General features: G+C 39.5%; 1 protein-coding gene across 6 annotated transcripts in view; it reads left to right on the top strand.

The window, feature by feature from the left end:
* Window positions 1-13,732, top strand: part of LAMA2 (laminin subunit alpha 2) — a 3,129,796-nt gene that overhangs the window by 944,177 nt on the left and 2,171,887 nt on the right. For all 6 annotated transcript variants that reach the window (XM_085611831.1, XM_085611827.1, XM_085611830.1 and 3 more), the window contains exon 12: window positions 626-799. In XM_085611831.1, coding sequence (XP_085467957.1) covers window positions 626-799 — 174 coding nt within the window. The remainder of the gene's footprint in view (window positions 1-625; window positions 800-13,732) is intronic.

Here is a 13,732-nt window from a genome sequence, read left to right as displayed (position 1 = left end):
TAAATTACATAAGTAACAGCAGGCCCACCATGCTGCAATGACTTTGAGGACTTGCTGTTGCAATTGTTTCACCTGAGGCAGCTTTGCCATGGAACTGCAAGCCACTATGTCCGAAAAATGACCACCAAAAAGGCACTCAGCTGTAAAAATGTGTTGGACTTTGGGCAGCATGGATTTGGAAACCTCTACTGCACCTACCGTATAGTGGCGACCTAAAAAAAGCTGAGGCTACATATTCTTTATTATTTCTGATTGGTGACGGTTGAATTTACCTATATTTTATTGTTCTTTCTGACCTAAGTCTTCAATTTTGCACTATTGTATAAGAATATTTAATTTAGTGCAAGATATGTCTTTGGAAATAACTTGTGCCTAAAAACTGCTAAATACAGTACCGTGTGGATTCAACCAATGCCCCCAATCCCAAAGGTCATTGTAGACAACAAAGAAATATATTGTTCAATAGGGCGCCATAGAGATAAAACTGGTGCAAATGCAGTATCATAAAAAAAGGTTGGCATATCAATGGCCATTTCAGAAATGTGTATCTGTTCTCTTGATCCTTGATTCTTTTCTGTTTGATTAATTCAGCATTACTGAATGTACCTATGTCTTCAACTTTCAGGTTATAGACATGAACGAATGGTATCTCACTGATCTGAAAGGTGTTATGAGTGTTGTACCAAGGAAGGATACTTTTGACGGACCACAGCAAATTAGTATCCGAAATCCAGATGCTCGTGTGGTCCTGCAGCCCATCTACTTCTGGAGGGCACCAGCTCCATATCTGGGAAACAAAGTAAGTGGTCTTACTTGCTTTACCTTTTTCTCCTTTTGTTTGAGAAGGAGTTCATATTACTCATGTTCCCAATGAGGAAATATATTTGAATGGATGGGCGATGAGAAGAAATGTTCTACTGCTGGATGGTTCCCTGTCTGCACATCATTTAGAAGACATTTGGTCAGTAAAAACCATGAAAATGTTAATTGATCCCAGACAAAACACTTTTTAAAGAGGTCACAGAGGAAATAGTCAAAAGAGACTAAGAAGATAAAGGTCAGAAATTAAAGGATACATACTCTATTTATTGAGGGGTGTAGGTGAAGGTGTTTGCCCATAAAGGCTTGTCTCATTATTTAAACATGCAGCAATTTCAACTTAGTTATCATTTCACATGCTCAACTTTTAGAGAGTGGAGGAGTCAACGGAATATATTACTGACATACATTATGTGATTACTGTGGGATTTTTGTGTTAATACTTAACAAGTGCTTTACAAAAAGGTGTAACCTTTCAGGAGCAAAATTCCAACATTTTCGGAATCAGGTCTATTTGAAAACTTTAGATATATTTCACTGTGCGCGAACTGTCAAAATAAAAGTAGAATCTTGTGGACTATTTTTTACCTTAAAATGTTCATGAAACTTGCAAGTTTGCAAAAACAACCACTTGCCCATCAAATATAACAATTTATCTTTAAACTGCTATAATTTTACATTAGTCCCCTGCTGTGTGTAGGGTCTTGCACTGTGATTACCTTAACATAGAAAGATAAGTAAAGCTCTAATAATACCCCCTCAATTGATTGGGTGAGACTACAATCAACCATAACACAAATGTAGCAAAAGGTGGATGACTTAGCCAAACATGTTTAGTTGGATTCAGTACATGTTTTCACATTAACATTGCAAATACCTTCATGGTATATTTCTAGAGCGCCTTTGTCGGGCACTTCGGGCAAATCTGAAAATGATTTTAAACAAAAGCTGAAATTCTGATCTCACAGCAAAATGTGATTACAGTGCTAACACATGATAACATGGTCTACCCCACATCTGACATTTCTATAATTCAATGAATTTGCCAGCATTTGGTAATGTGCTTAGCGTTGAGAAGCACATTTTTCTCTATGTGTGAACTTTCTTGAAATGTTACGCTTTCATATTTTTAATTTGTGATTTTATTTGATTTTCTAATCAATCTTAAACTCCCCTAATCACAACCTACACACTTGCTGCCCTCATAAAAATGCAAGGACACATCTGCAGCGCATATATACATATCTATATATATATGTATATATATAATAGATATATATGTATATATATATCAACACAGTCCCGGTAAGAAGAAAGGGCTGTCTGACAGGGCGGTCCGTGCAGGGATAACCGGCAGCCCCAAATATCTCGCACCACACTCTCCAATAGAAAAGTAACGCAACGGACACCTTGGAAAATTTGCAGTTAAGTAGATTTATTGACTGCAAAAACAACGCGTTTCAGCTTCCGCCTTGTTCACACTTAAAGCAAAGTTATGTGACAACTGCATTTAAACCAGTGCTATCAACATAAAAAACGGACTGGTCATAACACCGATGATGAATAGAAAAGGGAAAGTGGTGGCCATCTTAGCACTATACATGATTCAATTATAATGTCTCAACCACCAGGCCAATATACCATTTGAAACTGCATTGCGGAGTGGCAAAACTACAAATTAATGATTAATAATGCATAACATTCACATAATCAATCAAAAAATACAAAAATGTTTTGTGAAAAAAATTATATTCACAAAATAAATGAAATACCTACATAATGCCCCAGTGGGCACGTGGCATATACATGACTGAAAATATAGTCCTGCTAGCAGTACACAGGTGGCAGACAGCCCAAGTGGGCTAATAAATCAATAATATAATTGTGCACAGACCAAATACTTAAATTCATCAGTAGCCCGTTCAAAAAGTGGATACCAGTACCTAAAAGAAAAATTAATAGCATTTTAGTATAAAAAGACCAAAAATATTCACAAACCGCATCAATTTGCACAGTTCATAGCATTTCAAATTATTGGTTGTGCAAGTGTACAGACAATTCCTCACTTGAGTTCAGTCCCTTCGGAGACTTTGTCTCAAAATCCACAATGTATCTAGACTCCAATTGTCTCAAATGAAGTAATTTGTTCCAACTGCGCGCATCGTCATAGACAGCATCAATAACCACCATTCTCAGTAAATTCTCATTCTGAGAGTGCTGGTCAAAAAAATGTCGAGCAACAGGATATTGTCTGTTGTTATGACATATTGCTCTAGTGTGTTCAAGCACTCTTTTCTTGGCACGATGGATTGTGCTCCCTATATGTGCCTTATTACATGGACAGATCAGTGCATAAACACAGTACATTGTGTTACAAGTAAGTGCCTTCCTGATGATAAATTCCTTACTAATGCTAGAAATGTGCAACACAGTACAATCAATGCTGTTTTTGCATGCTTTGCAATTTTTGCAACAACGGAAGCCAGCACGGCCAACAGTCCTAGGTTTGATAGTATTAGTCACCAAATTGCGGCTTAACTCATCTCTTAATGATTTGTTCCTTTTAAAAGTGATTTATGGATGATTGTACAAATAATTCTGCAGATTGCTGTCAGTTAGCAATACATGCCAGTGTTTCTCTAAGATATGGCGCACATCCTGCGCTTATCCTGAATACATAGTAATAAAACGTAAAATCTCAGACTCAGTTTGTCTTTTTACTGGATGCAGTAGCTGGTTACGTGTAACGTCATCAACTCTCTTGCAAGGTTCAGTAATAGTTTTTTGATGGTAACCCCTCTCTTTAAAGCGTTGTATCATAGTTTCCTTTTCCCTTAAATAGCTACTTTCAGTACTACAATTACGCTTAGCGCGTAATAGTTCGCCATAAGGGATACTGTAAACCAGCTTGCGAGGATGTGAGCTAGAAGCGCTCAAAATACTGTTTCCAGCAGTTTTATTTGCGAAATAGTTGTGTGTGTATAGTATGATCTTTGATCTCCACTACAGTATCCAAAAATTCAACAGTGGTCTTAATGTTTTGTAAACACCAAATTGTACACATTGTCATTAAGTTTCTTGACAAACGTATTTGCAGAATCGATGTCACCATTCCAGATTAAAAAGATGTCATCTATGTATCGCAGCCACAGTACACAGTTAGCAAATTCCGCCAACTGTGAGGCCACCTGCTCCTCCCACCAGCCCATGACTAAATTGGCATAGCTGGGGGCGAAGCAGGTGCCCATAGCTGTGCCCTGTGACTGCCGATAGATGACATCATCAAACAAGAAAAAATTGTTTGTCAGACATTATTCACTCATTGCAAGAATCATTTCAGAATGATGGAGTAACGAGATAGAACGGGTCCTTAAAAAATATTTGACAGCCCTTAAACCTAACTGATGTTGTATGCTGGTATAAAGACTGCCAACATCAAGAGTAACCAGAGTATAATCAGTCTCCCAATGGATCCCATCAATTATTGTTAAAAAATGTGTAAATATGCTGGCAAGCGAACCACATAAGGCCGTAAGTAATGGTCAATAAACCGGGATGTATTTTACAACAAGGAACCAATAGATGAAACTATAGGCCTACCAGGAGGTTTGACCGGGTCCTTGTGTAGTTTGGGAAGTAGATACTAAATAGGGATCCTGGGATGAGGACACATAAGATAGTTAAATTCCTCCCACTCCAAAAGTCCCCTCTCTCTCCATTCAACCAAAAGCTCACCATATTTCACATTAGATTGTGCTATTGTACTCCTATCAGAGATAGAGTAACAAGTATGATCTGCCAACTGTCTGTATCCTTCACTCAAATATGCTGATTTATCTAGAACAACAACATTACCACCCTTATCGGATTGGCGAATCACAATGGTGTTGTCTGATTTTAAATTCTCTAGTGCCTTTATCTGATCCCATTTCAAGTTTTTCTTAAAAGCAGGAGTTTTGATATACCTCATTTTCTTTAAGTCACTAAGAACACTCCTTTCAAAAACCTAAATTGCATCACAATCAATGTTTGGTAGAAAAACTGATTTGGGTTTGAAGCGACTACCTGGGTTAACATTGGGATCGATATCAAAATCTTCTAAATTCAAAATCTCATTATCATCACCCATTTCTAGATCAGACATAGTTGGCATAGCATGTAAAACTTCAATGTCGTCAATGTTAAGTTTACTCACAGGTATGCCTTCATATGCCAGTTCTGCTATGTTATGCTTAGTATCAAACCATTTCTTTACTTTTAATTTGCGTGAAAAATAAAACAAATCTATCCTTGTTTGTACAAAATTAAAATTAGAAGTGGGGCAAAAGGACAGACCTAGGCCAAGGAGTTCTCTTTCTTCCTCAGACAGAGTTTGTTTGGAGAGGTTGACGACAGTGGTGGTGGGAGGCAGAGTACCTGCAAAGGTATATTGATGTGGCCCGGGTACCTCGAGGGCTACGCATCTTTACAATTCCAACCTATGAGGACCCTGACCCAGATATGTTAGAAGAGTGGTCTAACAATTTCGCTGCATGTTCCATCACAATGATGCGTATTCTGGTCAAATTCGCTTTGAAAGATCGCACTGATTTCATTAAGCTGAAAAATGGTTGCAGGATCAGGAGGTCTACATTTGTTGCAGATTAGATGCTCTAAGCAGCCACTAGCCAAAATTCATAGCAAAAGGAAAGGGAACCAGTCAAGGTCACCTGTGGCATGGCTAAGTGCATGACCATGTACCCTGGTATCCAACAAAGTGCCCATGGCACTTGGTTGGTTTGGCCCAAACAGCATGTAAATACCTCTGATATCCTTCTGCACAATCCTGGCTACAGTGAGGTTTAACAAGGAAACGTTGTGATGGGTGATACATAAGAATAAATTGAAGTTCTGTGAGGCAACCCATTGTTATGCACTTTTGATCCCGCTCGTTTCCAAATTAGTCTAAGGAGACCAGTTGAGGAAATGGAGAAAGAGGCTAATCATAATGACTCATTCAAAAAATTCTGTGCATTTTCACATCCTGTCATGGGATGTGATTTAGGATCCAAAGGATAACAATCCATAGAGAAACCTTGTATCAAAAAAAGGCTATTCAACAGCCCAGAGAAAATGTGTTTAATATTGTGCAGTAAATTATCTGTACTGTCAAATATAGACACTATGGACCTGATTATGATCTTGCGGATGGGATACTCCATCACAAACGTGACGGATATCCCATCCGCTGTACTACAGGCTTCATAGGATATTAACAAATTCTTATTTGGCGGACATTACATCCGTCATGCTTGTGACAGAGGAACTCAGTCCGCCAAGATCGTAATCAGGCCCTATATCTGTTTGCACCATCAGTGTATGGGTTTCCTAATGTGAATTATTGACATTGTTTGCTAATACTCTGTTTTCAGACTGTGAATGTTGCTCTTGAATTAATATTTTGGAAACCTAATGTGCAGACTTTTAACCCTTATTGAAAGATGTCATTATTATTTTCATATCACACTCTTGAACGGATTCTCTGGTGGACACTATGTATGCATTAGCAGTATTGTATCAAAATTGTGACAACAAATAATCTACGGCCACGTGTTTTCAAATAAGTTTAAATTAGAGCAAGATGCAGAGAGAGGACAGAGAGTAATGTTCCATTGCTATAGCTAACATCAGATCCAACATTGACCGAAGAAGTTAAACATAAGCGCTGGTCAATTGTGGGATTGATTGAAACTGGGTATATTGATTTTATTACCAATGTATAACTTAAATGCTTCATCAAAAGCAAAAAAAAAGTATTAAAAAATTCAACTACATTTCAATACAAGCAGTTTTGCAGTATACATCAATATTGCTAGGTGGAGCAGTGTATAATGCACTGTTCATGATTTCTTTCTAATTCTTGCTGACCAATCCCACAGTTTTGTTAAGCCTGTGGATCAATTAATGTGATTGAAACACCAGAATTTAGTTTCATTTTGAAATAAGTCATGAACTTTGAAAGCATAGGTAAATAAAGCATCACATAATTTAGGAATAGAATGAGCAGTACTCTTCCAATGATAAAGTATTATCGGTGAGAGCTTCACTGTATATGACCTCAAAAATCTTAAGGTACATGACACCATACTGGCCTTTCCTCTAAACTTACTTTTAACCCCCAAGAAGAAGGTCTTTGCTATTTATTATTTATTGATTTCACCCACCAATGATACAGTCTTCCCACTCCCAAAATGGGGAGACTCTTTTCACATGTGGGTGAAAAGGTGAAATGAACATCCCAGTTTTCCTTGAGGAACATGGGGGAATAGACAAGCTAAGTATTTACAGAACTACATGAGTAAAAGATGGTACCAGAATGTAATTTTTAAATAATAAATGAAAAATCCTATTGACAATAGAGAGAATTAAGGCAGGTTGTGTTTGATTACTATTAAAATTATATGAAATATTCCTTTGCCTTGCTTTATAATGCAGAAGCTTTCGGGTGTCATTCTGATTTTTACAGATAAACAATGAAATCTAATATTTTTTTATACTGTAGATTGTTTTCTTAAATAGAAATGTATTTCATGTGTCAAATTATTGGATCTTTGTAATCTTTTTTTGAGACACTCGAAATCATCAAAATGTTTTCACTACAGCAAACCCTTTGTCTGATGTTGAATTTATAAGAATGATTCTCATTGCACTGCATGTCAAATTACGCCATACAGAAATGTAATTAATCTCGATTGACTACTACAACCATAATTTACGTACTATTTAGAAGTAATTCTAAATAGTACATCTGTACAAATACAAATATATTTTTGATACATGCAAACTCCGTGCACTGGTGAATAAGTCTGGTTGGCATGTGATCATTTGGTGAGTTCTGAACCTGGTTTCAGAAAATCATTTATTTTATTTGGGTTGTTAGCCAGAGATAACTGTGCGAATATGATTACATTAAAAAGGAAGAAAATGCATTGGTAATGAATAGCTATCCAATCAACCAGCAGGAGGGACTAGATCCTTGATTTGTATACAATGAAGTGCAGTGATAAAGTCTAGGGGTAAGCCAGCAAAGTCAGTTGCAGCCTTAGGAAAAAAAAAGGAATATCTAGTTTTAGGTTTCTGATCAGCCTGGCAGCGGGTCAGACATCAGATAAATGTAGAAGAGCACGCATATGGACTGGGAATGGGTTAATCATATGCATTCATTAGAGGTGAGTTCCTAAACTTGAGTAGGACTTTCCAAATTTTTAAAATAATAAATAAAAGCATTTAATCAAGAAAGCAACAAGTACAAGAAATAAAGACAAAGTAAAACAAAGACAACATAAAATTAAGTCTACTACAAAAGAGAAACGTCTGAATTTTTGAAAATCAGATTTCAATGCTTTAAACAGCTTGCAAGATTTCAGGAGTGAGGTGCATTGTTTGCTTGAGCAGAATTTATTGTATCGTAATTCTCAAATATAGAGACATTTTCACATGAGAATTACATTTTTCAAGGATTTGCTGCAATTAATTTTATTCATGTGAAATTGTACAGAATTGTGGTCTTGATAATAATCATGCATGGCATTTGAAACTCAGGATCAAAAGAACAATTAATCATAAAATGTAACTTTTTTGATAAAAATTGATAATGTGTTAAATATTTAATGTAGTAATGTGTTAATGATGGTACTTAAGCTGTAAAATATTAATACAGTGGAGTGTATTTTATCTGTAATTTTATTTCTTGTTTAATCACTTGATAAATGTATAAATATGTATTTTCAAATACATTTTTATTCATAATCATCACCATGAAAAGGGTTTATGTGACAATGATTCATCTGATAAAAATATATCTCAGACTGTGAGTTCACGTGGAAGGTGATAGTAAATAAATCAAGGCACCCTTCACAGCAAAATATAGTGCAACACTAATTTCTATTCTTAATCTTGTTATGTTTTGTTACACCTTAGAGTGCTCAGAAAGGGTTGCCTATTGATGATAGGGTATGCATTACTATACACCAGAAGTATTAGCCATATATTCTCATTACCATCTTGTCAATATTTCTTGCCATAGTCCCTATGAGTGAGTTCTTATCTAAATTACAGGGAATACACTTGCTCTTACAATTGTATTTGGGACATTGCAAGCTAGGTACTGTTTATTGCTCCTACATGATGCTGCATACATACAGAGAAACATGACCTTAGAATTAAAAGATAATATACCTTTAGATACCAGAGTGTGTAATGTAATAAGCATCAATATAATATTGTCTTTTTCTCAAACTCATTGAGTGAAGGGTAATAGCTCCACAGTATGCTTCTAGGAAGCCTTAAATTCTCTACTACGTGTTTTTATTATTTTGTGGTGCAGTTTATAATGTAGCACTGCTAAACCCCATGGAGTAAAAGCACTTCTGCAGTTGCAACAGGAATAATATAATGGGATCTATTTACAAGGCATTTTGGGGTACTTAAAGTAGTATTCCTTGTATACTATTACATGACTTTGTGAGATAGCCCCAAACAACTAAAATGGGAATAAAATGGGATTGTTTGAGAATTCTTCGTGTAAAAGGAGTACAAGTAGAAAAGACTGTGACCTCCTTGCAGTTTAGTAGGTGGTTGGGCATTTCGAGCCTGATGGATAAATGTGTGTAAGTAAAAAAAGTACTGCTGTACTACTGCTTCCCATAATCCTAAATGTTTTTGTGAATCAGTTCCAATATTGGCACTGTTGAGGCAGCCTGGAGCTCTATATTTGTGTGGTTAGTAAAAGTATCAACTTAGACCATGTGAAAAATATACATTTTGGTCAACAGTGATTGAAGGTATATAGAGAGCAGAAGTGCATATGAAAATGATGTGATACAAACATCTATCTATATCAATATATGTGGTGTGCATATATTCACGTACATCAATCACCAAAGTGGGCTGGATACCAGAGTGGGCTGGCCGCAGGGCCTGGCTTTAGGCCAGTTCCTGCAAACAACTCCTTATGGGTAGCCAAACATATGCGGCACACAGCCTAAGGTAATGTGTAGCATTCAGTGGGCCGAAGGCTAGGCCCTGCACTCAGCCCACGCTGGTGTCCAGCCCACTTTGATGCCAAACCCCCCACCCTCCAATGTTCAAAAGCAATGCCCAGTAGGAGGTTTAGCGCAGGGCCTGGCTTCCAAACTCCAGTGGGTGCACATGTCCTTTTAAGTTACGCAATGCTATTGACGGGATCATCCCTCAGCCTGACCCTCTTCAATGTCTACATGACACTGCTCGCCAACATCGTCTGATCGCATGACCTCAACATAGTCTCATATGCCCGACGACACCCAGCTGATCCTCTCCCTCACCAAAGACCCCGCCACCGCCAGAACCAACTTCCACGAAGGGATGAAGGCTGTCGCCGAGTGGATGAAGAGCAGCTGCCTGAAACTGAACACCCCGAACTGCCAGCTTCGCTCCGCCGACTTCGCCCTCACCACCGTCCCACGCATCTGCAGAACAAACGCCGGCGGCAGATCATTCTTCCACCTCGCCGCCAAGGCATGGAACACCCTCCCCACCCTCCTGCGACAGACCCAGGACCTGCTGACCTTCAGGAGACTCCTCAAGACCTGGTTGTTCGATCAGTAGCTGCCTTCCCCCCCCCCCCCTCAGCGCCTTGAGACCCACACGGGTGAGTAGCACGCTTTACACATTGCTGATTGATTGACTTTGTCAAGGGGTCAGAATACCAAAACATAAGAAGAGGTCTACTGGCTTTATGATGGGGTCATAATTTCAACATATAAAAAAAAAATTGTCTTTGTGAGAAAATGACCAATAACTATCATGAAATGTTTATTTAATTAATCAGTTTGATGTTTAATAGAAGGGATTGTCACTAAAACAGTTAATAAAGCTTGTTTTTGGTTTTTTATGCTGCTGGGTGGCTGCTGTCCATCCTGCAGCCACCCCACAATATTGAAAAAAGTTCGGGGGCGCCCCTACCTCTCCTAGAGGCAACACATAGATGAAAATATATGATGTTAAAATGCTGTAGGGCAATATGGGGAGCAGTGAATATTAAATAAGCGGCTCCTGCTGCTGATTTATTATTCATTTAAAAAACGTTTTGGGGACGGTGCCAGCGCCCACCCAGGAATCCCAGGTGTTGTTTTTATTGGAGCACTCAGGGTAAGTCCCAGGGCCTCTGCATGCTTGCCAGCTCCCCTGCCAGCACTTGTACTGAGTGCCAGCAGGAACCAGTGATTCTTTTTTAAATTTTGGGAGTGGGGCTGTGTGCCCCCCCTACCCAAGCATTACATGCCCCAGGGATCCCATCCCCCAAGGTTGTATTGTTGTTTAAGGGAAGGGATTATGTGACCCTGCTCTGGAGCCTTTACTGGCCCCGGGGCCCCCATTCCCAGGGGCCACACTGTTCTTTTAATGGGAGGCGGCATGCAACCCCTTCCTTGAGCCTTTACAGGTCCAGGGAGTTCCAGGGTGATCTGTCAAGCATGGGGCCGAGAAAAATTAGGGTCCCAAAATGCATTTTCCTGATACATTTTTCCATAGGAAAATTGAACAGTGATACCACAAACACTGCTCAATGGAATTGGACCACATTTGGCAGAAAGCTAGATCTTGGTCAAGCAAGGATGACTTTTTGATTTGGTGTACATTTGTTCAGTAGCAGGTCTCCTTGACAAGCTGTCTAACCCTGCATGGACTCAAATCGTCTCCCGATATAGTATTATCTGCCTCCAGGAAACCTGGACCCCTACAGAGCTCCATCTTCCAGGTTATCAGACTTTCCACACCCCAGCCTCCCCTAGTCCCCATGGCAGATATAAGGGAGGACTCACGACCTACATCTCTGTAGAACTCCGATTAAAACCAACTTATATTACACAGTCTTCTTACTACCAATTAATTAGTTTGTCCGGCGGCTCCATTCATAATGTCGCTTTGGTCAATCTCTACAATAAAATCCCAAATGTATACCTGGACTCGGTGTTTAACGGATTAAAATCCGACCTAATAAACAAAGAGTCCCAAAACAACTCTGATACTTTAATTGTCCTGGTAGGCGATTTCAACTGCCCGCTTTGTTCTCAGAATATCAGAGGCACCTGTGGTCGGATGACTGAAATTGGATGATTCCCCTAATCATTTCTGCCACTCTAAATTGGGAGACTTGTTAAACGGATTATTATTTCATTTTAATTTATCCTTTGTTAATGATTTATGTTTTCCCCCTAAGCCCTTTAAACCCACTTATAATGGGAGAGGTTGTCACACCACGATCGACTATTCACTCATATCCACAAGGTACTCAGGCTTGATTACCAATTGGGAGACCCTCGATATTCCTATCAGTGACCACTACCCTATCGAGGTTACCTTAAAGCTAACCCCGAATATTAACGGCCCGGTCAGGAAGAATACCATTTACTCTCCTCCCCTGCAGCTGGGCACCACCATGGGCCTTTTCCTCAAATGGGACAAAGTAGTCCCCTCCATCTTCCTTAAAAGTTTGGTCGCTAATACTTACGATCACTTCCAAATTTGCCTGTCACCTACGGAAAACCCACAGATAATATCCAGCTCATTTTCCGTAATAATGACAGAAATCAAAACCCTTCTTGCGCGTGCGCCAAAGAAATCTGCCCCTTCCCCCCATGGTTGGTTTGATAGGGATTGCTCTAAAGCCTTGCGCGTTTTGAAAGCAGCTCTGAAATCCAACCCTAGAAACCGTCATGAGATCCAGATTGCCAGACACAATTACCGCACCAAGCGTCAGGCAAGGAAAAATCAGCTGAAGTTGTTGGCCTGGGCAGCCCTGGTGGAAGCCTCCGAAAAGAAAGATAATACCGCCTTCTGGAGGGCAGTCAATGCCCCCTTTTTCCGATTTTCTCAGCCATCGACTTTGGACTCAGCCATCACCCCCGAAACCTGGGTCACTCATTTTAGTACTCTATATAATCCTATTAATTCGGACACCCTACCGTCTGAAATTGATTCTGTATCCAATTCCCCTCCCGACCCAACTACCTCCTTTTCTTTCCCCCTAAATATCGTTTTCGACCACGTTGAAGTACTAACGGCTTTAAATGACAGCCCCTCCGGGAAAGCCCCAGGCCCTGACTGCGTCCCTATAGACGTTTTTAAGTCACAGCCTGACTTATGGGCCCCACTGCTTACTAATGCTCTGAACTCTCTGAACTCCACCGGTTTCATTTCCACCTGGCCATCGGCTGTTGTTGTCCCGATTTTTAAAAAAGGTGCGAGGGATAATCCCGCCAACTACCGCCCTATCTCACTTTTAGACTCCCTCATGAAGGTAGCCGGGCGAATCATTTTAAACAGACTACACGATTGGCTAAGCACCCAAGATATTATTTCTGAAACGCAATATGGTTTTAGACAAGGCAAAGGCACCATTGAACAGGGTCTAAATCTGTCTCTTATAATAGCCAAATATACTCAGGCAAAAAAAGGAAACCTCTATATAACTTTTGTTGACCTCAGTTCAGCATTTGATTGTGTTGATCATGGGCAGTTATGGGACTCCCTCACAGAGATTGGCTTAGACCCTACAATCATACTATTCATTAAAGAGCTGTATAGGGATGCATCGGCCCGCGTGAGATATGGCACCAATGGGGAATGTTCCGACAGTTTCGCTATTAGACGAGGTGTAAGACAGGGTTGTATATTAGCCCCCTTACTTTTCACCCTTTATATCAACTCTGTCAGTCATCACCTGTCTAGAACTTTCCACGATTACCCAACAATTAACGGTAAATCGATCCCCATCTTGCTTTATGCCGACGACGCGGCAATTATGTCCCAGACTCCCATGGGGCTTCAGAGGGCTGTTTCTGAATTCTCTGACTTTATGTCAAAGAGAGGTCTAAAAGTCAACACCTCCAAA

The sequence above is a fragment of the Triturus cristatus genome, chromosome 6 (assembly GCF_964204655.1).
Source record: "Triturus cristatus chromosome 6, aTriCri1.1, whole genome shotgun sequence".
In the NCBI taxonomy this organism is placed as follows: Eukaryota; Metazoa; Chordata; class Amphibia; order Caudata; family Salamandridae; genus Triturus; species Triturus cristatus.
Note: the sequence above shows the minus strand (reverse complement) of the source record. Positions and strands in the feature narration are given on the sequence as shown.